Consider the following 23588-nt stretch of genomic DNA (forward strand, 5'->3'; position numbering starts at 1 on the left):
ATAGCATGAGTACGTCTATGTGAGCTGGGAATTACAGCTCATTAAGCAACCTGAACAGAGAGCTCCTTTTTATATAGTACATAATAGCATACAGTTGTATTTGAAGATTTTTATTATGATCCCATTTGGAAGACAAAGCCTGGTGTTTTTGATTGTTTATATTAAAATTATACTTTTAAAGGGCAGTTCAGAAAAAAATACAGTAGTAGCCTAGGTTCTCTTCTCTCAGAACTATAGCTGACTTTCTGTGTTTTCAGGCAGAAAATAGTCACTCTAATGATCTTCCCGGCAGCTCTGTTTATTGTCTTCCTTTTTTTGTTGGCATTAAAGGTGACAGATTTACGGAGTACATTGTTCAAAGTTACTATGGTGTATAAAACACAGTGCTTTACAGCAGCATGCTGTCAAGTTGAACAGGAGTTTGAGTTAGGAATTAAGCAAAAGAAGGGAGTTGAAGAGGAAACTTAAGTGAGATGCCCAAGTAGTTTTGTTCGGTAGTATGTACCAGGTACATCACGGAACAAATGTGATTGGACCATAGCTTCTGATATAATTTCCTGTGCCTGGGAGGGAGAAAAGTGTCGTGCACCCACAGGGGCTGTGAGCTGTACTGTGCAATTCCAAAGACAGCTTGAAGACATATCGTTGTTGCATATCCTGTGGATTAATTGAATCCAGATCTTTGGAATCCAGCTTTTTTTTTTTTTAAACTGCTGTCACTGTTGTTTTTCATTTCATTAAAAAGACCTGAAATTGGAGTCAGTCCAGAATTTAAAATAAACTAAACAAAACAAAAAAATCATAATGTTTTTCATCCAAGACATCCTCTGGCTGGATAGCGTTTGGCTACAAAACCCTGGAAGTACACCACTGCTGTTTACCCCACAAAAACATTTGCCAACAATGACCCAAGCTACACAGTGCACTCGTCTACTTTCTTGGCGCTTGGCATTTTCTGAATACATAGGTCATAGGAGGCAAGTGTTAGCAAAATTTATACAGATGTTGTTTTATTTTTATAGCTCTCCTCCATTTACTGGGTGGCATTTCCTTCAGTGTTAACAACAGAGGTTAACTGCACACAGACGTTTATAGGGACTCTTGCCAGATTTTTTTTCCCCCTCCTTTAAATATGTTTCTCCAACTTGGTCATTTTTCCCCCTTGGCTGTAGACAGTCTCTTAGAATTCAGATTTAATTGGTTCAGTCTATTCTGGAACCATCTGCTGGTTTAATGTTTATAATAAATATTTTATGCTTTTCACAAAATAAAACAAAACACTTTTCTAAAGTTCAATACAGATATTTAGATATTTGCTCACTCTCAAACAATAGTCTGTTTAGTCACTTAATGTGAAGTCACACACACAAAAAATGATTCTGTATGTGTGTTGCATATTCCAGTTGTTTTGTTTAAAGCTTTGCAGCAAAAGCTCTGAAAGCAAAACTCCTTTCTGAAAGGCTTCTAATCTTTCCATTTTGCAGTTGACTAAACAGCGTCTGGTGGATGCAGATGGAATCATTAACCCAAATGCTTTCTACATCTACCTGACAGCCTGGGTTAGCAATGACCCCGTGGCCTACGCTGCCTCTCAAGCCAACATCCGGCCTCACCGTCCAGAATGGGTCCATGACAAAGCAGACTATATGCCAGAAACAAGGCTGAGAAGTAAGTAACATTTAATCTTAATGTCTTATAGTTTATATAAGTGCCTCACCCCTTCCTTAAAGGCCCAGTAACTCTCTAGTTACTTGACACTGTACAGGTCTCAGAAGCATAAACGGAACAATATATTGTGTTACTTTAAAATCTCGGGAGACAGATGCAGTTGTGTAATATAGTATAATGTGGTACCACTGCAGGACTTTGTCATGTTGAATAATTAGTTGTATAATAGTTTATATCTAAGCTCTAAAACTTGCATTAGACATTTCTTCTTAACACTGCTTGTTAATTTTGTATGCAAGGGAAACCTTCAGAGTGCATAACATTCTGCCTTTGCCATTCCAGAGTTTCATCATTGAAAATGATATCATGTTTATCCTAAATTTGTCACCCTAGTGTGGAAGAAATTTTTTGCAAGTTAGGTCATTCATCTAAACCACCCATACCTGTATTGCGCTAGAGCTGTTTGGGTAGGGGAGAAGTCAGTGTAAGAGAGTGTCATCCTTCCTTTCCACCTGCCCCCATTCACCTTTTTACATTATGAATGGTAATCCCAAATTGATTTTCTTAGCTTTTACACTGGATTTATTGGGTGGATTGCTAGTTGGTAACTGAGGGGTGGAAGGGGAAGGAGAGGATTGATTCTCTTGGAAATGTGATTGGATAACAAGCAAGTTGTGCTTCACTGTATCCAAACCCTAGAGCTTTGTGGCAGTCAGCCAAGTCTTGTCTTAATGAAAATTTATAGTTGAGATTATAATAGGGCAAATCATGTTTAGCAAGTCAACTGAATGACCCTGCAGGGTCTGGAACACACAGCGGCAGTAACTAAATGCTTGTTGTGGAAGGCTCTTTTTTTCTTTTGGTATTACAGTAGACTTAGCATTACATTCAAAAAGAAGCATGGAAAATTTAAGTTTGTCAGATCATTAAAGGATAAAATGTTATGTATTTCCTCAATAAGCCCCTACTGTTAGGGGTTTTTTACTTTTTTTTTTTTTTTAATGGATAGTGGCTTTTAAAATAAACAGCTGAAGTATTACAAAATAAAAGGGCCTGATTCACCACTGCATAAATCTAGTTTAGAAGCAGTTTAATTCCACTGATTTTAGATAAATATATGTTGACTTCACAGGAGTTACACCAGCATAAAACTGGAGTAACACAGTTTTATTTGAAACTCATCTTCTTTCAAACAAAATATAGGGAGAAGTATTTGAGAAGGTTGCTCTTTTATTTATTTTATATTACATACAGTGTACTGTGGACAGACAATAAAGTGATATGTGCCACAGTAATTCTAATATAATATTAGATACCCATTTACATTAAATAATATCATCAAGCTGGTCTTGAGTATGATGTACAGTGTAATCATTGAATTACACTGCAAGGTGTGAAATATAGTCACCTGTTTTAAAGTTGCCACAGAAGTTCTGGAGTTTCAACAAAGTAATTAATTTGTGACTCATATTTAACACTTTTCCATAGAAAACAAAGTGCTTTAATCATATTTATTTCTCTGCATATTGTTTTTTCTTCCTTTACAATCCGTATTTAAAAATTATCATCTTTCTCCTAGTTCCAGCAGCTGAGCCCATTGAATATGCTCAGTTTCCTTTCTACCTCAATGGATTGCGTGAAACTGCTGACTTTGTGGAAGCTATTGAAAAAGTGAGAGCTATCTGTAACAACTACACCAGTCTTGGGGTCCCCAGCTACCCAAATGGATACCCATTTCTTTTTTGGGAACAGTACATTGGGCTTCGTCACTGGCTTCTCTTGTCTATTAGCGTGGTTCTGGCTTGCACATTTCTGGTGTGTGCCCTCTTTCTCCTGAACCCCTGGACGGCTGGGATCATTGTAAGTTTATTATAAGGGTCTTTGTTAAAGGCAAATTCCTTTCAGCCTAGCTCTTGCTGCAGTCAGAAAGGTTTTGTTTATGTCTGGGCCTCTGGTGGAGTATGTATATTGCATCATTCATGATATATTTATTCAACTTGAGGGGGTAGGGTTCATGGTAAAGGTATAACCCTTAATAACCTTAATCTTTTGACCACACTCTAGTAGCTTTAAAGTTCTTTTTATAAACATAACTAAACGTTTGTCCCTGCTCAGATACTCATGAACATGAGAAATGAAGCACGGAGGAAAATTGGAATTTTTAAGTAGCTATTAAAAAATTCTACGTTCCTCACACCCCCAAGTTTGTTTGTTTTTAAATCAAACAAAATTATTTTTCATGGCGGTTTCTTATTTCTACATCTTGCCCATAAACACTAAATTGCTGTACTAACTTCTGGATGTGAATCTTAGAAGGATAAGAAGGGTGTATGGCTAGGTGAACAGTTGTGCAATACACACTGAGAAAGGAGTGTATGTCTTTAAGGAGAAAGAGCAGTAAAATTATAAATGATACAGAATACTCCTTCATGAATTCCTTGCAATAAACATTCATGTTAAATTGAATGATGATGTTCCTGTGTTTAAATTCCATAAACTATTGTATAGCTTATAAAATGCCAGAAGTAGAAAAGCACAGAGCAGTCACTAGTTTTTGTACTGTACATTTGTGCAACAGGTATGTTAAAAGGTAAATGTTTAGTCTAGAATATTTTTCATAGCACTCAATCAAACAATTTATGTTATCATTCGTGATTCATTAGCTTATAAAATCATTTATTGTAGCACTTACATTTTTTCTTCGAAAAGGGGGTTTATTTTAAAGAGTCCGCCATCTCTTTTAAAAATGTGTATTTTTGGCTCCAGAAACTTTTACGTCTACTCCACAGATTTCCCCCCACCTCTCTCCATTTTTTTTACAAGATAGATGAAAGAAAATAAAAGCTTTCCCTTAGATTTAACTGTTTGCTTTGTCCAGGCCAATTCCCCCCAAGTTTCTTCAAAGCTAAGAGACACTCTGTAACCTGACACTCATCAGCTGATTATGGCATTCACTTTCTTCCGGACTTTAAACCTGCCCTTGAGTCATCTTCACTTACTCCATGAATTCTGCAGAAAGAACCCAAACCAGCTGTTTAAAAGATGCTTTTCTACTTTTAGGGCTCTTCCTTTAATTTTTGAGAATATTGTTGGGGAAATGGGTTAAAAAGCAGAAAAGTTATATTCTGATGGATGGGGATAGGGAGGAATAATAAATTATGTTTTAGATAGTATTGACAAGAGGTAACCAATAGAAAATTGATGGTTGCTGTGCCCACTGGATCCTGGGGGAATAATTTTAAACTGACTCATTTCAGGTAATTGCAATTGAATTCAATGAAATAAGGAAAAATAGCTTGCCTTTGGAAGGTGAGAGAAAGAGTGCTGTGAGGGTTGCATTTGCTAGTCCCACATTGTTTTGAAAGTCCTTTCCTTTGTTTATATAGAGCATAAGAAGTTACTAACAGCTGTTTGAAATCATTTAGGTGGTGGTGCTGGCTCTGATGACCGTGGAGCTGTTTGGCATGATGGGTCTAATTGGAATAAAGCTGAGTGCAGTGCCTGTGGTCATCCTGATTGCTTCTGTTGGCATAGGAGTGGAATTCACTGTTCATGTTGCTTTGGTATGTAAAATTAGGCAGCATTTTGAAAGTATTTTGAAAATCTCTCCAAGATTTTTTAAAAAGGGAGCCTGAAGTTAGGCTCCTAAATCCATAGTTAGGTATCCAAATGTGTGATCTGATTTTCAAAAGACAACCAAGCTCAAACACCGCACAAGAGTTAGTGTGCCAGTTAGATTGTTGCCTGATAGACCATAATTGATTTGAAAGAATAGTTACCATCTGTTAAGTCAGTGATGCATGAAACAAGATTGGATTCAACAATGCACTTTTAAGTGCTTTTAAATATGATTTTACGGGTCTCCAGTTAATATGCAGTAGGTATTTCTATGATCCGTATCAATACGTGTACTAAGCAGAACTGTTAAGGTCTATTAAGACCTTCACACTCTAAGGTCTGGTCTACACTAGGGGCGGGGATCGATCTAAGATACGCAACTTCAGCTATGTGAATAACGTAGCTGAAGTCGACGTACTTAGATCTACTCACCGCGGTGTCTTCACTGTGGTGAGTTGACAGCTGACATTCCCCCGTTGACTCCGCCTGCACCTCTCGCTCCAGTGGACGCAATAAATCAACCCCCATTGGTTCGATCGCTGCCCATCGATCCAGCTGGTAATGTAGACAAGCATTCCGATACTACCACTGTCTTGGTCCTTTCTTTTGTCTCTAAGTGCTGCAGAGGACCTTATAACAGTACATAACTATGCACTCCCTGTTGTGTCTAGATGCTGCCTATTATGGCAAATTTAATACTTTGGGGGAGATTTTCGTAGGCACAAATGGCAATTAGGCACCATTCCCATAAATATTCAATGGTAGTTGGGTGCTTGCCTTTGAAAATCTCCCATTAGGTGCCTTTCTTTCAGAACATATTAGTTGTTAGTAATGGTCCCAGTCCTGCAGTCCATAGGTAAGCAGAACTCCCATTGATTGACTGAAGAGTAGTGCAGAAGAAACACAGAGAGAGAGAGAGCGAGAGAGAGAATGTATAAACACAGTTGGAAACATTTTCAAATTGGGTTCCTAAATTTAGGCACATAAATTAGTGGCCTGATGTTCTGAAGTGCTAAGCAACTGCACCTCCTGTTTAAGCCAGTGAGAGCTGGCATCACGGAAATTCAGGCCATTTATTTAGGTGTCAAAATATGGAATAAAGTGCCTAATTTTGGGTGTTGAAGTTTGAAAATTTTGGTTTGTTATGGAAATGTTGATATTTCTATTGTTAGAGTTGCATGTAGACTTCCATCGTAAGCCTTATTTTCTACACACACACCCCTAACTTTTGATTAAACAACTTGTTTGCAAATTGAAATGCTGAAAATAGCATATGAGATTTTTTTTCTTAGAATTTGGAAAATACGGGATTTCAAAAGTTTACATGCTACTTAATCCAAAATTACATGTGATTTAAATGAATTCCCAGTGTCTGATGATCTCCCCCCGCTTCAACACGTTCTCAACAGTGGTTGGTTTTCACAACTCCCAATGTTACATACAGAGAAGGCTCTTCATACACTCAGCATGGGGTCATTCCCGTACATTTTTCAGGAGAAGATTATTTAAGAATCACTATCCATATGGAGTGAAACAATACTATAGAGAATAGAAAGGGATCAGCCTGGACAGGCCAGTTTAATTATTGTAGGAAGGGTTATAACTATACATTAATATTTTTGTTTTTTCAAAAGTACCATCAGAATCCAGTAGGCTCAAAGAATGAGGGGGGAAGAGAAGTAGACTGGAGAGAATGGAGGTGGGGATTAGATGTGGTCCACAACTACAGAAGAGAACCTTGAGTTGAGGAGATGCAAACTGCTGAGATGATTGCTGGGGGAGTGAGAAGGCAGCAGGGACTAGAGGGGAATTTTGAGGATTAGAAACTCAGAAGCATGGTAGGGGTGCAGCAGGCTGAGGTGCACAATGGCAGTGAACTGTGAGGTACCCTCAGTTTTAAGTGGCGGGGGGTGGAGTGAGTAGATTTAAGAGGGCCTTATGGATGAGGGGTAATATAAGGAGAAAGTGACAGGCAGCTGGAAGCATATTTAGGCTTGTTGATATAAAGCAGCCTGCTAAGGCTTGTGGTAGGATAGTGAGTGTTTCAGTGATGGTGCATGTTATAGGGAAACAAATGACAAATTTTAAATAAATAAATAAATAAACAAAAATGGAACACAAAAATATAAAATGCTTGGCTGTCAGTTCTAAGTGGAGAGAGAAACCAAACTAATTTATGTCACATTTTTATCTAAATAAAATCACATGTGGGTAAAGTTTCAGTCCCCAGCAAACTTAAAACCTCTTTTTTCCCCACACTGACATTGGAAATAAAACCCTTCAAAAATGTGTTTTACAATGAAAGCACCTAATAGATGTTAAACTATAGCAGCACTGCTGGCCAATGCATTCATAGAACTAACCGAATATAAATAACCCCATCAGTGTTGTATAAACAAAATATGCAATGCTTATAGTGTTGATACAGGATTTAATTGTACTTGTTTAAGACAAATTCACAATCCACTTGTGGCTCAATTTTTCTCTGCCAATTGTGAGCTGTGACCTCATTTTTTTTTAAATTCCTCCAAATAAATTCTGCATCAACACTGCACTCATTGTATTATGTATCCTTTAAATACACACCTATCCATGTGCAGTGCATATATTTTGTTACTATGTTATGGGTCTGATCCCACAGCCCTGACTCATGTGAGTTATCCAGTACACATCAGCTCATATCCTGTGCTGTATATGGAAATCCATTTGTTATCCATAGCTGAGCATGTATATATAAAATGTACTAATCCTGGATACCTTAGTTTTCCATGGTTCACTGTTATTCTTATAAATCTTGAGTACTGAAGTATGTTATATGCTGTGAGTTGCTTACTCAGAAGTCATGCGGAGGAGGATAGATTCTCTATAAATTACATCGGTGCTCACATCACTATAGTGATGAGTGGCAGGATAAAACCCTGAAACAGATGTATAGTTGTTTGGTTTTGAAGTAGTAAAAATTGTAAATATATTTGCATAGGGTGGAATATAACTAAAAAGAATAAGAGGAGCATAGTCCTGTAGTGCTTGTTTATATGAGAAGATCCACTGAATACTTTGGGTCAAATCCTGCTCATCTCATTCAGTTAGGGGCTGATTGTGCATACAGATCTGCTAGCATGGGGTCCTGTGCCCACATGGAGAGATCCACTGACATCAGTGGAGAATTCTGCTTTAAAAGTGTCAGAAAGATACAGGATGCTGAACTCAGTGTTACTATGCATGTGAGTAAAGGTTGCAGGATCACGTCCAAGTCCACAACAAATAATAGTTCAAGTCATGTGGTCCCTGCTACCACAGAATTCCCATGATATCAATGGGAGTTTTGCCCAGGTAAGAACTGCAAGAGTAGTCTTATAATTTTTACAGGAGAAGTTCTTTCAAAATTAAACAAATCCTTTGTGGGTGGAAACAAGCAAACAGAGCAACCAATCCTTATGAGGTGGGGCGGGGGTTGTTTCAGAAAATTATTGCTGTGGCCCTGACCCTGCAATCAATCCTCACTCCACTCCCATGACTTCAGTAGCAGCTGTATACAATGACTGCAGAATCAGACCTTGTCTTGAACTCTAGGCAGCCACAAAGATATTTTAATAAACTGTAAATTGGAGTAATTAGTTGGGGCAAGGGGAGGAAACCTGCATGCTTTGGGACAGGCTGAGAGTTTTGAAAGACTGTGTACAAAGAAACGATGACATGGAATTTATTTTTTTATAGGCATTTTTAACCGCCATAGGAGACAAGAACCGCAGGGCTGTCCTTGCATTGGAGCACATGTTTGCACCAGTATTGGATGGAGCCGTATCTACGCTGCTTGGAGTGTTAATGCTTGCAGGGTCCGAGTTTGATTTTATTGTCAGGTAAAGCATCTCTTGACTTTTTTTATTTTATTTTTTTTAACGTGTTGATATTCGATGTTTGGTCATTTCAGTGTATCTGCTGTTTTACTACTGTGCATGCTTACATGATGGTCCTGCTTTACTTTTGCTTTATTAACTTGTTACATGCTAGTTGCAGTAATACTTCCTTTGCTGACATTGGATTAAGTTCCAGGAAAAATTAGACTCCAGGCCTAAAATGAAACAAAAGGGGTCCTCTCTTGCCTCTTTGCTCAGTTCTGAAATAAGTTAGCTCCAAATACCTAATATTGTCCAATGGTTAGCGGGATTTGACCTTTAACCCAGACTTTTCATATGTACAGCATTTTGTGTGGAAGGAATAGGAAGAACTATAAACATCCTGAAACTGACACTCTCTTTCCCTCCCTCTCCCCTGTTATCCCTGTATGAAGTTTGCAGCACGTTTTAACTGACAAAAAAATTGAAGCCCTGTTTGGGATGTAGGAAACCATAAGCGTGAACACAGAAGTTTGTATTAAAATTTGTAAAGCAAAGCCTGAAGACCTGTTTACAGCTAAAGGGAGGCTGTTTCTTGTGGATTTAATTAAGAATGTGAATTTGTCAAGTATGAGAGGAGAGCAATTTTTTCTGTTGAAGGGAATTTGAGAAGTGCAATGAAATGGATCCTATTCTACTCCAAACAACCTGTGGAGCTCTGCAAACTGGCTAATCTTAGAAGTAACACTGGTTCTTTGTGGCAGACTATTGCCCCAAAAAAAAAAAAAGCAGGACTGGGGTAGTGCTGGACCAAACATTCATGGTCTGATAGATGACTGGACTGTTCAGACTGAAGTGAGCTAGATAAATAGATGTAAACTAAATCAGGTCATGTAACAAAAAAAATGTCAAGGCTATGACTGAGAGACTAACTATTAAGTTTTAGCTGTGTGTGCGTGTATGTAAGAGAGAGAGAGAGAGAGATTTGGAGACGGCAAGGAAAGGAAGGTTATTTCCTTGCCTAACAAGAATTGCATGGATCATAGCTTCATGGCCTTCATAACTACACACTATGTACCCTTAAGTGCAACTTCCACCAAGTCTTCTGTGTGTCTCAGTTTTTGTTGGTGGTGAGGGAATGAGGCAGAACTATTCAGTTAGGGCCTGCTCCTATAACATGCTGAGCACTTCACAGGATTGGGTTTTTCCTGCAGATTGAATGAAATTTACAGTAGCATCTTTGTTGTAATACTCTACATATTGAACACATAAGCAGATAGTGTGCACATTTTCATGACATAGTAAATGGCAGCATGTAGTCTTGTTTGATTCCAAATTGGGATTTGATATTTGCTTAACAAATAAAAGGAGCCTTTCACATTTTAAACTTTTGTTGTTTAACTTTGTCTTTGCCTATCAGTTTCTTTTTTTCTAGCACAATCTGGCTTCAGTTCCCCTTGTTTTTCTCTAAGACAGATGTAAAATAAATGAGCAAATCTGAAGTACTATTACAGTGAGTGAAGAAGACTCCAAACTTCCGGAAAGGGATAGTTTAGCCCATCAATGTGTTTAGGAAGATTAAGTAAATTAACAGACATTGTATATGCTAAGTGGCCAGACTTGTAATCAGCCTGTTTATTCTAGTGTTAGATGGATGAGATGCAAATGTGTTTTAATGCCTGTTGTTGATACATGTCCCAGCATGAAGTTCTGGTAGTTTATATTAGTGAAGGAGATTGGTTCCTTGATTTTGGTAATGCAGATCAAAAATTCCAAAATGTTTACAACAGCAGGATAGTTGTAGTTTTACAGGAATCTAATATATTTGATCAGATGTGGAAACATAGGCAATAAAGTTTGTCGCCTGCTAAACAATGTTATCAGCAGTGGCGCTATTATTAGGAAACTTGCCCCTACTTTTCCTCCTGCACCCTGACCATCCAAAAATTTGTCCAAGACTGAGCCCTTGAAATCATTAGTTGCAACGCAGCCTTGAGTTTAGTCTGAACTCCAGCTGTGCCGAATACCAACTAGTAAGGCTTCCCTTTTACTGACAGGTTTACCTTGGTATTCATGAAGGATCCCAGACCTTAGCCCTCAATGGTGGGAAAGGACAACCACTTGTGCACTTTCCTCGTCCTCCATAGTACTTCAGCCTTTATGTTTGAATTGGCTGACGCAAAACAAGAGTATTCAGAGATGCTAAATTGTTCAACAAAAGATTAGCCTGCAATGCAGCTCTGCCATTGTGGAGTGCTCTTACTCAGTACAATGCTGAAGCTTACTACAGAATGGGCAGCATTTTCTTGGCAGAAAGCTGGTTCCTGTGTTCTAAAAAGGTTGCAATTTGAGCTATTTGGTAAAACTGGAACTCACAGAATTCTAGGCGGAAAGTTGTGATTAATGAACGGCGAGGGAAAGCCTTACCTGATACACTAGAGATTTAATTAGAGATTCCACTGTTAGATGCAGAAGCATTTCACAGTGGATTAGCTGCTGGGAGAAGTGGGCTTCTTTTCCTTCTTGGCTAAATTGTTTAAATTCTACACCCTTCACTTCATTTGTTTGCTTCTGCTGGGTTTTCGCTAATGGGGGCCCCTTTTCATTGTATTTGTGCTTTCAGTCCATTCAGCCATTCAGTTCACATTCCATATTTTTGTGTTTGTGTAACACATTTATAAATAACATTACATGCCACAAGATTTTGGTAAATTAACAAACTGATTTTTTTTCTTTCCTTTATCAACTAACACTTGGGTTGTGGAATGTAGCTTCTCTAATTCAAAAGGTACTAAATAAATACATTTATTAATTAAAAGTCATGATTTTGTACAATATTTTTAACGTTTCTGAGACTTGTATTAGCATATTTTTTTTTAAAAGTTACATTATTTTGGGGAGTAGTATGCAATCTTCTGTATGTCTAATGGTATTCATGGCCCTTTTCTCCCTGTTTTAAACAATATTTCAGGTATTTCTTTGCTGTTTTGGCAATTTTAACTATTCTGGGAGTTCTAAATGGATTGGTGCTGCTTCCAGTTCTTCTTTCATTCTTTGGACCATATCCTGAGGTCAGTAGTTACATTTATGAGCAGAAGAAATGAATGTGTCCTTTTTTTCTTTCTTCCCTAGAAACCTATTATTCTCTTTGTAATTCTGATTTTTATTTAAGTTTCTTGCTCTTTTTTTTGTTTTATTTAAAAAAATATATTAAATATGGTTTCTTTTCTTAATTTGATATTCTTGATTAGTAATCAGAAGGTGTCTTGTATAATAACCAGTGGGTTGGAAGTTGTCTCTTTGATTTAGATACAAATGCATGATTTAATTAGCTTTATTTTTAAGCAGAATTTCATGTATTAACTATGCCCTAGGAGCAGGGATTTCCTCAACTTCTTCATTCTACAGGCCATTTTGTGAAAGAGCTCCTTTTGTAGATCTATGTTTCCTCCTAACACTCCGGCCCCTCCGTTGCTTCATTCTCAAAATATTTAACTCAGCAGACCACCAGGAAGGGCTCCACACACCAGTGGTGGTCCACAGACCACAGCTGGAGAACCACTGCCTTAGGCCACAAGTCTGCAAAAGGATCCTCCCTTATCTGCAAGTACACTCTTGTGGTATCCTGTTGGCTTTAGTGAGATCCTGGTCCATGCGGTTGATCCCTTTGCAGGATCAGGGCCTTAAACCATCCAGTGCAAATCCAGCAAGAGAGCATTCATAGCCTTCAAACTTCCACTTGATAGCTCATTGGGTATATCACAGTTACCCCTCTAAGGCATGATCATTGAGTTTTCTCTAGTGTTATTAAAAGAGAATAACTTTATGGCTGTGTGCATAGTGTGTGTGGAGATATAGATATGGGGGAGTGTGTGTGTGTATATATATATATATATATATATATATATATATATATATATATATATATATATATATAAAACACGCTCTCTCTCACACACACACACACAGGGCCAGTGCAACCAGTAGGCGAACTAGGCGATAGCCTAGGGCACCAAGTGGTTGGGGGCGGGAAAAGCGCGCTCCGGGGAGGCGATGGAATGGAGGTGAGATGGGGCGCAGGGAGGGCCGCCTGCAGCAAATAACGGGGTGGGGGGGCAGCGCACAGGGGAACCACTCCCCGCCCCAGCTCACCTCTGCTCTGCCTCCTCCCCTGAGCACCGCCCCGCTCTGCTTCTCTCCCTCCCAGGCTTGCAGCGCCAAACAGCTGATTGGCGCCACAAGCCTGGGAGGCGGGAGAAGTGGAACAGCGGTGGCATGCTTAGGGAGGAGGCGGAGCAGAGGTGAGCTGGGGCGGGGAGCTGTCGCACAGCACCCCTGCCGAGGTGGAGGGAGGGGGCGGCTGGGAGCTACTGCAGGGGGGGCACCTCAGGGTGGGGGGGGGGCAGGGAGCTGCCGCAGGGCTCCTGGGGCAGGGTGGGCAGGCACAAGGTGGAAATTTCGCCTAGGGTGCGAAACATCCTTTCACCGGCCCTGCACACACACAGAGTACTTGCTATTATGTGTTTATCCATCTGTCTATGTACAGACACAGAACCATATTTTCTAATGGATACACACTATACACAGTCATGGAATTACCCTTTTAATGACATACCAAGAAATATATGTAATATACACCCTTACACATCCAGACATTGACAGGAATATATATAATTATGTTCACATCCACAGACAGCGATTGTGATTCTTTCTTTTTGGTACAGCTCTGTGCACCGTAACAGAGAATGCAGCAAATAATAAATAACAAAATGGTTTTGGTGACAAGAGTAAATGTAGTTTGGTGAGGAACATTTTTGTTGAATGTTAGTAATTATACGGGGGCTTAATTATCATTATTAGGTTTCTCCAGCTAACGGACGGAACAGATTGCCTACTCCATCTCCTGAGCCTGCCCCTAGCATTGTGAGGTTTGCACTGCCACCTGGACACACAAATAATGGATCAGATTCATCTGATTCCGAGTACAGTTCTCAGACTACAGTGTCAGGAATCAGTGAGGAACTCCATCAGTACGAGGCCACTCAGAGCTCTGGTGCACCAGTCCACCAAGTAATAGTGGAAGCAACTGAGAATCCTGTCTTTGCCAGATCTACTGTAAGTAGCCCACATGTTGGTTTGGGGGACAAAAGGGAGGAAGTTACTTCGTTTTGGCTTTTTAGAAGAATTTGTCTCTTTCAGTTTGTATAGCAACGTTTATATTCTGACTTCTTTTTTTTTCCATTGTACTTCTGGCTGCAACTGGCCCAAACTTAAGAGCACTTCCAGATGATGGGTGCTCAGGCTTTTTCACCCCTTCATTTAGGAAGGAAATTTAGATAAAATGGTGGTATCAAAGCACAGCGCATTTTCATCAGTAAATGGCTTTGCAGTATACTGGCTTGAGCTGGAAGTGCAGGACTGGCAGGTCCTTTGCTCCAGATGACCTCTGTGAAAGAGAAGGGAAGGGACTCTGGAATTAATGGGTCTCCACCCAGAGCCACATGGGCTATCTTCATACTATATTTCTCTTCCAGTAATACATTTTAGAGGATAAGGGCTGGTGCAGACCAGGGAAAGAGTGTCTCACGGTTTCTCCAAACCTTGGGTCTGCTGTGTGTCAGCACAGTGCCCAAGCCCTAAGCCACTGGGCCAGCATAACTTTCCTTTCAAAGATAAACTAAAAAGCTCCGTCTCCTACCCCCCAGGATGCTGCACGCTGAGCTGCAATGCGGATCTGTTTTTGTTCAGCAGAGGCCTAAAAATAGGTACAAGCAGAGCCACATTTGAAGTTGGTCACGGTTTATTGACTGATGTGGCCGCTGTGCTTCACGCTTTTTACAGAGATCCAGAAACCAGATTTCTGCAATCTATACAAACTGTCCCACTAACATCCTGTGTATGTACCCCAGCTGGAAGAGAGTCTTTGCCAAAGCCCAGCAATTTTGGTTATTGAACCACTTAAGTTGTAGTGCTTGCGATCTATCCCTTTCAAAAGACTGAGCAGTATGTGGGAGGTATACATAATGCTTTCAATGACAGTCCTGTGTTTATCTGCAAAGTTGTACTTCCCAACGGCTTGTAACAATTTTGGGAGAGAACTGTCTTTGAAAAAGGCACAAATAAGACTCCAGAATGCTTCACTTCTAGAGATAGTCCAGGACCGTGCACTTCAGAGTTGTACCAGGGAAAATATTTCCATAGCATGTGCAACTTCTGTTTACATGCTTTAGGGCAGAGATTTAACCGCGTATCTCATTTCATTTCCAGGTGGTTCAGCCAGAGACAAGATGTCATCAGCCAAGTCCAAAATTACAGTCTAAGCCAGAAGCCGGCTCCCAGCAGACATGGCATCATAACAGACAACCTAGACGAGAACTGAGGGAAGGAGTACGACCGCCCCCTTACAGGCCGCGCAGGGACGCTTTTGAAATTTCTACTGAAGGGCATTCTGGACCTAGCAATAGGGACCGCTCGGGCCATAGGGCTCGCTCTCATAACATTAGAAGCCCAGTATTCACTGCCATGGGTACTTCAGTGCCAGCATACTGCCAGCCTATCACTACTGTGACTGCCTCCGCTTCAGTTACTGTTGCTGTACACCCTGCTGTGCACAGCCATAACTCTCATGGAGGAGGCTTTCCATCTTACGAAGGATACCATGAAACTGACCATGGAACATTTGAGGACCCCCATGTGCCTTTTAATGTACGTTGTGAGAGGAGAAACTCTAAAGTAGAAGTAATAGAACTGCAAGATGTTGAATGTGAAGAAAGGACAAATGGCAACAGCTCAGATTAAGGTACATTTTTGTCCTTCCCAGACAATGGTGTGGGGCGGGGGAAAGGAAAAAGACAAGAATTTCTAAGGTATCTTTCCTCCCAGCTGCTTTACCCTCTGGGCAGCAATGACTGGCATTTCCCACCCATAAATATCGGTGCATTTTGCATTAGAAAATAAGCTTGGGTGAACCAACAATACTTAGCCCTTGACCTCTTCAGAGTTCTGTGCAAGTATTAAAGTAAATAGTACTATCCCAATTTTTCAGGTGGGGAAATTGAAGCAGAAAAATTGGATGTATCCATGGTGCACTCAGGAAGTGTAATTGCAGTACCTGCAGGCATACCTGAGCAGCTTTGATCCAATTAGCTTGCTAAAAATAGCATTGTAGCCACAGTGGCACTGGCAGCACCATGAGCTAGCCATCCAAGTACAGTCCCGCCCAGGATGTTGCTCAGGTACTCATGGGGGCTAGCCTATGCCACTGCAGCTACCCTGCTATTTCTTATGAGCTGGTTAGCTCAGAACTAGCTTGCTTATGCCAACACGCACTGCAGTTCACCTCCCAGTTGCAGCATAGAATACCCATTGTTCAACTTGTCCAAGGCCATGGAACAGGAGTCAGACCTGGATTTCCTGGTACCCAGGTATGCTCAGATCATTCAAACAGGCTGCCTCCTAAAATCTCACACATAACAACATTTGTTGGGAAGGAGTAAAACCACCAGTTACTTACTTTCAAAAGAAAGTGACCCTTGAATATAATGTAGTAAAAAGAATATAAACTACTTAGCCAAATCCTCTGGTGCATCAGAACTTCTATAGTTCTGCTGCACAGTGCAAGGCAGGCTGAAGGAAGTATTTGTACGGAGATTACCCACATTCCTGCACAGTGTTGCTTTAAGTGGGCTCGGTCCAAGCTCTCATGAAGTGGAGTTCTGTGTATGTGGGCATGTCCAGTGGGTTGCTGAACAGGAACTGAACAAGTCGCCCTGTATGGGTGGAGTGGAGCTGCCACTATTACAGGCTTTGGGCTTTGGTAACCATCACTGAGTTGCTCTGTGAATGCTCCTTAGGTTTGTCAGAGATAATTCCTGACCCTTGAGGATTTGACCCATAAAATGAAAATGAAGGTAAACTCTTCCCCCTCCTCCATCCCCAATGGCTTTGAGGTGATAAAATAAAGATGTAAAAATGAGAGGTGTGTGTTTCAGAAAACATTTTTGAAAGAAATGAAAATGTTTCATGTCATTCAAAATTTTCTATAATTTTGGGGGGGAGGGTCCACACACACACACACCCAAAATAGTTTTGGAGGAGGTCACTTTCTCACTGTTACTTTTTTCCCATCTGAAAAAAGGTGTGAAAAAATATGTGTGTTTTGTCCACAGAAACAAAATGAAATTTTTTGAAAAGTTTCAAAGTGTTTCATCACCACACAAAAAACGTTGAGCAAAATGAAAATTTTCATTTTGGATGAAAAGGTATTTTCCATCAAAAATTTCCAAAGGGAATATTTGACCAGTTCTAATTAAAATACTTTGCACTTCTAAAGCTTCTATCCAAAGATTTCAAAGTATTTTTATAGTTCTGTACGAATATATCCTCACAGCTCTCCTGGGAAGATGGCAAGTAGTGGAATCCCAAGGAAGTGGATTCTGAGGCAAAGAGAAGGCCAGGTTCAAATTTTCCAAAAGTGGACACTAATTTGGGTACCTCAGTTGGTGTCCAATTTGAGATGCCTAAGACCTCATTCTCCTGCAGCTTCCATTGACTTTAATTGAAGTCAGGTACGCAGAAATGGAGGCACTCAAAATTAGTGGACATTTAAAACATGACATCTGTGACAGAGATGGGAATAGATTCCTGATTTCCTAACTCTTGGTCCTGTACCTTAACCACAAGAATCATTACATGCATTTTGGGTTGGTTTGGTTTATGTTTCTTAAGCTTTAAGTGAACAGTTGTGTTTTCTCTCTTTTGTAAAGGGTAACAACTGAAGCAAAGAAGAGGCCAAAGATGGGGAAACCTCCTCTTTCCAGAACTGCTTGAAGAGAACTGCTTGAAGTTATGGAAAAGGACATGCTGCATCAGGATAACAGTTCACTGTTACTGTAACCTATTGTATTATGTTGTTAAATATTTCTATAAATATTTAAAAGGTGTACACATATGTAATATACAAAGGAACAATGTAAAGTAGTATAATCTGGAGTTAACTCTTGTTAATAGAGTGGGACAATATTGTTTGTGTTCTGTACTTATTGTACATTGATCTCTGTGCCACAACTAAGATTAATCTAGTCTTAAATTTCAGCATATGTTGCTGCTGCTTAAATATTGTATAATTTACTTGTATAATTCTATGCAAATATTGCTTATGTAATAGGATTTTTTGTAAAGGTATGTGTTTAAAATATTTTAAAATTTGCATTTCACAACCCTGTGGTAGTATGAAATGTTACTGTTAACTTTCAAACACGCTATGCGTGATAATTTTTTTTTAAATGAGCAGATATGAAGAAAAGCACGTTAATCTTGGTGGTTTAAGTAGGTTTAGCTATGTGCAGGTTTTGTTTTGCTGTGTGCATGTGTGTGTATGTATGTTCCCAGTGTACGGTAGTGTAGGTTTTTTTTACTGTATGGTAACCCTTAGTGGGCTTATTAACTCACTGATGCTGTCAGAGTCAGGATTTCCCTATTGCTAAATGCCAGTGAAAAATGCCTTGGCACGTAACAGAATCTCCAGACTGCTATTGTCAAATGGATGATTAAAATAGAAGAGAGGACAGGAGGTAAGGGCATATGGATTCTATTACTAAATCTTCCAGTGACTTGCTGTGTGTGACTTTGGGTAAGTCACTTAACCTCCCCATGCCTCAGTTTCTGCATCTGTAAAATGGGTATAATAATACTTACCTACCTCCTAGGGGTGTTGTGAGGCTTAATTACTGTTTGGAAAGTGCTTTGATATCCTTTGTGAAAGGTGCCATGTAAGTGCAAAACATAATCATTTCCCTTAACTGCAAAGGGTGTTGGGTATTGAAAGTTGCTAAAATCCAGTTAGCATATGCCTTTGTATGTACTGATGCCATATTTTGATATCGATATTGTAAAATAGAGTGGTACTGGAATAATATGGTTGTTTATTACAGTAACGGCACAGTTCAAAGCAATCTGGCATCCCTCATCACTTTATTTACATGGCAGAAAGCAAGTTAATATAAAGTGACAAAAATTAGAACTTTTTTTATTATTATTTTCTTCATCTATTTTCACTTCTTATTTTACTGATCTGCTTGATCCAGGACCATAATAATTGACACCTAAGGCCTGGGGTGATTTTCCACCCACCCCGCTAAGGTAACTCTTACTGCATTAGTACTTGTAATTAAAATAGCTAAACTGAACTGGGAGCCCTTCATGAATCTAATTTAGCTTCTTTTCTTTTTTTTAAAGTTAAAATTGAATTTTTATTTATTTATATATATAAAACAAATATTCAGTTTAGAAAAAACACAAGATCTGTGTTTCTAAATACAAAATTGGCCACTCCAGGCCAGGCATTGTTTGATTGGAATTTATACTTCTCCAGTAGCTGAAAGGCTCTTTTCCTGCAGGCCTTCCCAGCAAAGTGGAGGACTATGACTATCATGCACAAATTGTCATGCCTTTTTTGCTCCCTTGAAAACACTTTGACATGAGGCACTTGTTTACAGGTATCCAATGTGAACACTAAAAGAACAGCTGATGAGCCTGGCATTGTCCCATTGGTACATAAGCTACTGTTTAGATGCACACTAAGGGTTAATCCCGTAACTGCCTACTGGTCCAGCTCACTGTCTAACATGAAAACTCTTAATGACAAAAAGACAACAGGCCCCAATTTAGCACTAGCAGTGTAGTGACCTCAGATCATAAAAACTCTGCAACAAAACTGTATGATACTAATTGGAAGCTACCTTCAACTGCCAAGTGTACGTGTTACTGTGTCAGAGGTCACTATGGCTTCCCACTGATATTGCTCTGGTATCAGTCAGTCACTCCCCCACCCCTTTACTTTTTTTTTCTTTTTTTTTCTTGTAGATGGTGGGAGGGAGGGAGGGAGCAAGGAAGAGTTTTGATGTCTCATCTCTTCTCCCCTTCTTCCCCCCAATTCCTTATTCTGTGTGTTTGTGCGTGGGTGAGCTGTCTGCTTTCTGCACAATGTAGACCTTTTCTCCTATAGTCACATTGGCAAAGGGAGAACTCGGTGGCTGGCAACTTTGTGTTTTATGGTTTGTTTTTTAACTTTTTTTAATCGTGGGTGATATTTATATTTTTGTATCATAAGAATGTTTTCTTACAGTATTTGTCATGCCAGTTTATAACAAACAAAATGCAGGGATTTTATTTCTATTGGAAACACTATTACAGCTATGTTTTTACTTTTAATGGAATTTTTATTTGTATAGAGTGCTTACTAATGTTAAATAGGAAAGAGTATATAACATTTACATTAAGGACTCATTGTAGGTTTTAGTGTAAGGAGTAAAAAGGACAAAAATATTCAAACTGGGTCTCATTGCCTGCCTATTTTGGCAGGAGTGGGTTTGTGTCATTTCAGTTACAAAGATAAAAGTATGCCATATAATTTATTTATATGAAAATTTATTTTTGTAGTGTACATAATAGTCATCAAGTCTTTTGACAGAAGTATATTTTTAAAGAGTTTATATGTAATGATGATACCATTATGTTTTGGAACATTGCTGAGACATGATTACAGTGCACACTTTTCATTTTAAACCCCATTGCGGAAAAAGAAAATGTTTAACAGTGTTGAGAAAGAAAGAGAGTGTGAATATTCATACGATTCTGAATTGTGTTTTAGTTACCATTTGTGATCTAGTGTGGTTCTCATTTTAAACCTGGAGTGGCAATTGTACAAACTCTCTAAATATTAATGTTCAAACACTGATAGAAATTCTAACATGAATAAAAAATATTATAACTTATTGATTACGTATTTGGTGTTTGTAGAATGCTTTTTTTACAGTAGCCATAAGCTATGTAACAGAAAAGTAGCAATCGTTCTTGGAAGTGTAAGTCGTATGATTGATCCAATTTACTAGATTCTACAGTCAAAGGCTTCAGAATTAATGCACCAGTTCTTACTTTTTATTACCAGAGTTGGGCCTGAGCCAAACATGAAAAACTGAATCCTGCTTCTGAATTTCAGATCTCTGTAACTGGCCAAACCAAACCCAAGATCTCGAATCTCCCAAACTTGGGGTTTGAAACTGGGATCCTCCAGTGTTCAAAATATTTGGAATCTGTGTTCAGATTTGGCCCCTTCTGGAGGTAGATCCAAGCTGTAAACTCCAATCCAAACTACAGATGCCAGGTTTTGGTTTGGCTTCCTCTCTGTTTGCTCCTACCTCCCTTTGTATATGTAATATTAGGCAAAACTAGTCTATCACCTGTGACACTGTGGATTATTAATTGCATATTTTTCAACCAGAACATGATTTTGCATAAACATACAATACTTACAATACATCCACCGTTTGATTCTCCACTCACTTTAGTGGAAGACATGATCAGGCTCTTGGTTTATTCACATTCAGTCTTTCAGTGCCAAATACCTATTTTCCTTTTTTTATCCAAGGTGATATTTATAAACTGTCTGGAAGATGAATTGTAAATTATTAATTTGGTTATAATTTAAGGACCTGGATGGCAAACCCTACTCACATGTACTGTCATTGCTCACATAAATAGTTCCGTTGCAGTCCATAAGACTAATTGCAAGAGCAAAGAGTCAGAAAAGGTTTGCATTGCTAGGACTTATATGTATTATAACCAGAGCTAGGAGAAATTTTGTGTGCAAATAGTTTTGTTCACTGAAAAATGCAGATTTAGGTTAACCAAAACTATTTGTGAATTCAGGTCAAATTTGGTGAATATTTTTGGCCAATGTTTTAACTTTTCATTTAAAAAAATACATTTTGTTTCAGAATTTTCCCAAATTTAATTTAAAACACATTTTTAAAAGTTGTTCTAAAAAAGATATAAATCTGAAAAAATCATTGTGGGTTAAACAAAATATTTTGCTTCAACAAAAATAGAAATTATTATTTCATTAAGAAAAACAAAAAAATGTTCATTTGCGTTTGATCCAAAGTGAATTTTTTAAAAAATTTTCAATTTAACCACTGAAACGAAAAAAATCAGTTATTCATCCAGCCCTAATTATAACCCATAATATAGTCAATGGTAAGTAAAATCCTGACCAGTTGGTAATGCTAACAAGGCTTTTCCAGTCCCAGTAATTCATGAGAATCATTCAGTCCATCGAACTGGAAAAATATTAATATGCTGACAGCCAGTCAGAATGGAGGATTTTTCTTTTAAAATCCCATTTTGCATTAAAAAATAGCTCTTTACCTTGTATTACTCTTCATGGTTATATTATAAATGACACATTTTCTTACTTTGCGTTTTATTAACCTCAGGTAAAACTTTACTTAGATTTTTGTTAGAAATCAGCCGTATTTATTCAAGGCTTAAGTAAATATGTGGCTGAATTTTTGTTGGCATAACGCATATATTTAACAGCTCCAGGAATGTTGCGTACTGCTAAACTGCAGCAGCATTGATATAGAAACAGGTGTTTCATTTTTGGTAACTTACCTCCCTAATGAGAATCTGAGACACCAGCTGCTTATATCTGAAAATCACCTTTGCCAAATTTTAATTACTTTTAAACACTGACACAAGTAATGAGAACAATTACTAGTTCCCTAAGCCATTTAATTATTCCTATCCTATTTGTTGCAGTCATGGTGGACCCCATTACTGGCCCAGGATGCATGCCAGGAAACAAGTAAGTGGCTTAAAAATACTTTCCCATTCTAACTTTACATCGTCAATTTAGCTAATAAAAATTAAATAAGACGGAGTGTGCACTCTCAGTTTCTTAAGCTAGAAAGCTGAAGGGATACTATCATGTTTGGACAGATCAAAGTGAAAATGCAGTCAACCTGTGGGGCCATAGCACAAGTTAAGGAAGCTTGCCCCTCACACTTTGGCTCTATTAACGGTTGAATTCAAATCAAGGCGCAATCTACAATAACGTCTTTGGGGAAATCTCACATCATTTCACTACTACCACCGCAGTTTCATCAGTGGGAACATAAGTATAGACAGAGCACTGGCATTTTTATCGTACCAGCTAAACCTGCTCTGCTCAGATTTAGTTGATACATGCTAAAAATCCTTGGGCCGTGGGCACACTAGCACTTCCACCACTGTCTCCACTGGTGCAGCTCCGCTGGTCATAGTGAGACAGTAGTAGATTCCCCAGAAAGGCTAATGTAGACACAGCACATGCTAATTCACAGCTATTTTTTAAAGAAGGGTTTTGCTCCAAAGATGCTACTGACTCACTGGCTCATTCAGTCTGTAGTAACACTGGCCCCAGTCCTCCAAGGTATTTAGGCATCTAATTCCCAGTATTATGTGCTTACATTCCTTTGAGGATCTGGCCCAGTGTCAACAAGAGAGGCTATCTGAAGGGCAATTACAATAGATAACAGACACCTTAACAGGTTCATGAAGAAAGTGCTGCCAGACACCAGTGTGCAAATATAGTCACTTTTTATTACTGCAACAAATAGCATTAAGAGACAGAGCTCAAGGCATAGG

General features: G+C 38.9%; 1 protein-coding gene across 4 annotated transcripts in view; it reads left to right on the forward strand.

The window, feature by feature from the left end:
* Nucleotides 1-18226, forward strand: part of PTCH1 (patched 1) — a 75800-nt gene extending 57574 nt beyond the window's left edge. For 2 of the 4 annotated variants that reach the window (XM_073344957.1, XM_073344959.1), the window contains 8 exons: nt 1485-1668; nt 3248-3528; nt 5094-5231; nt 9004-9146; nt 12094-12193; nt 13983-14237; nt 15390-15921; nt 17888-18225. In XM_073344957.1, coding sequence (XP_073201058.1) covers nt 1485-1668; nt 3248-3528; nt 5094-5231; nt 9004-9146; nt 12094-12193; nt 13983-14237; nt 15390-15920 — 1632 coding nt within the window. In that variant the 3' untranslated portion in view covers nt 15921; nt 17888-18225. Of the gene's footprint in view, nt 1-1484; nt 1669-3247; nt 3529-5093; nt 5232-9003; nt 9147-11893; nt 11911-12093; nt 12194-13982; nt 14238-15389; nt 15922-17887 lie in introns of those variants that run through there. The other 2 variants (XM_073344958.1, XM_073344960.1) reach the window with 2 other exon arrangements.
* The last annotated feature ends 5362 nt before the right edge of the window (nt 18227-23588 follow it).

The sequence above is a fragment of the Lepidochelys kempii genome, chromosome 5 (assembly GCF_965140265.1).
Source record: "Lepidochelys kempii isolate rLepKem1 chromosome 5, rLepKem1.hap2, whole genome shotgun sequence".
Classification (NCBI taxonomy): domain Eukaryota; kingdom Metazoa; phylum Chordata; order Testudines; family Cheloniidae; genus Lepidochelys; species Lepidochelys kempii.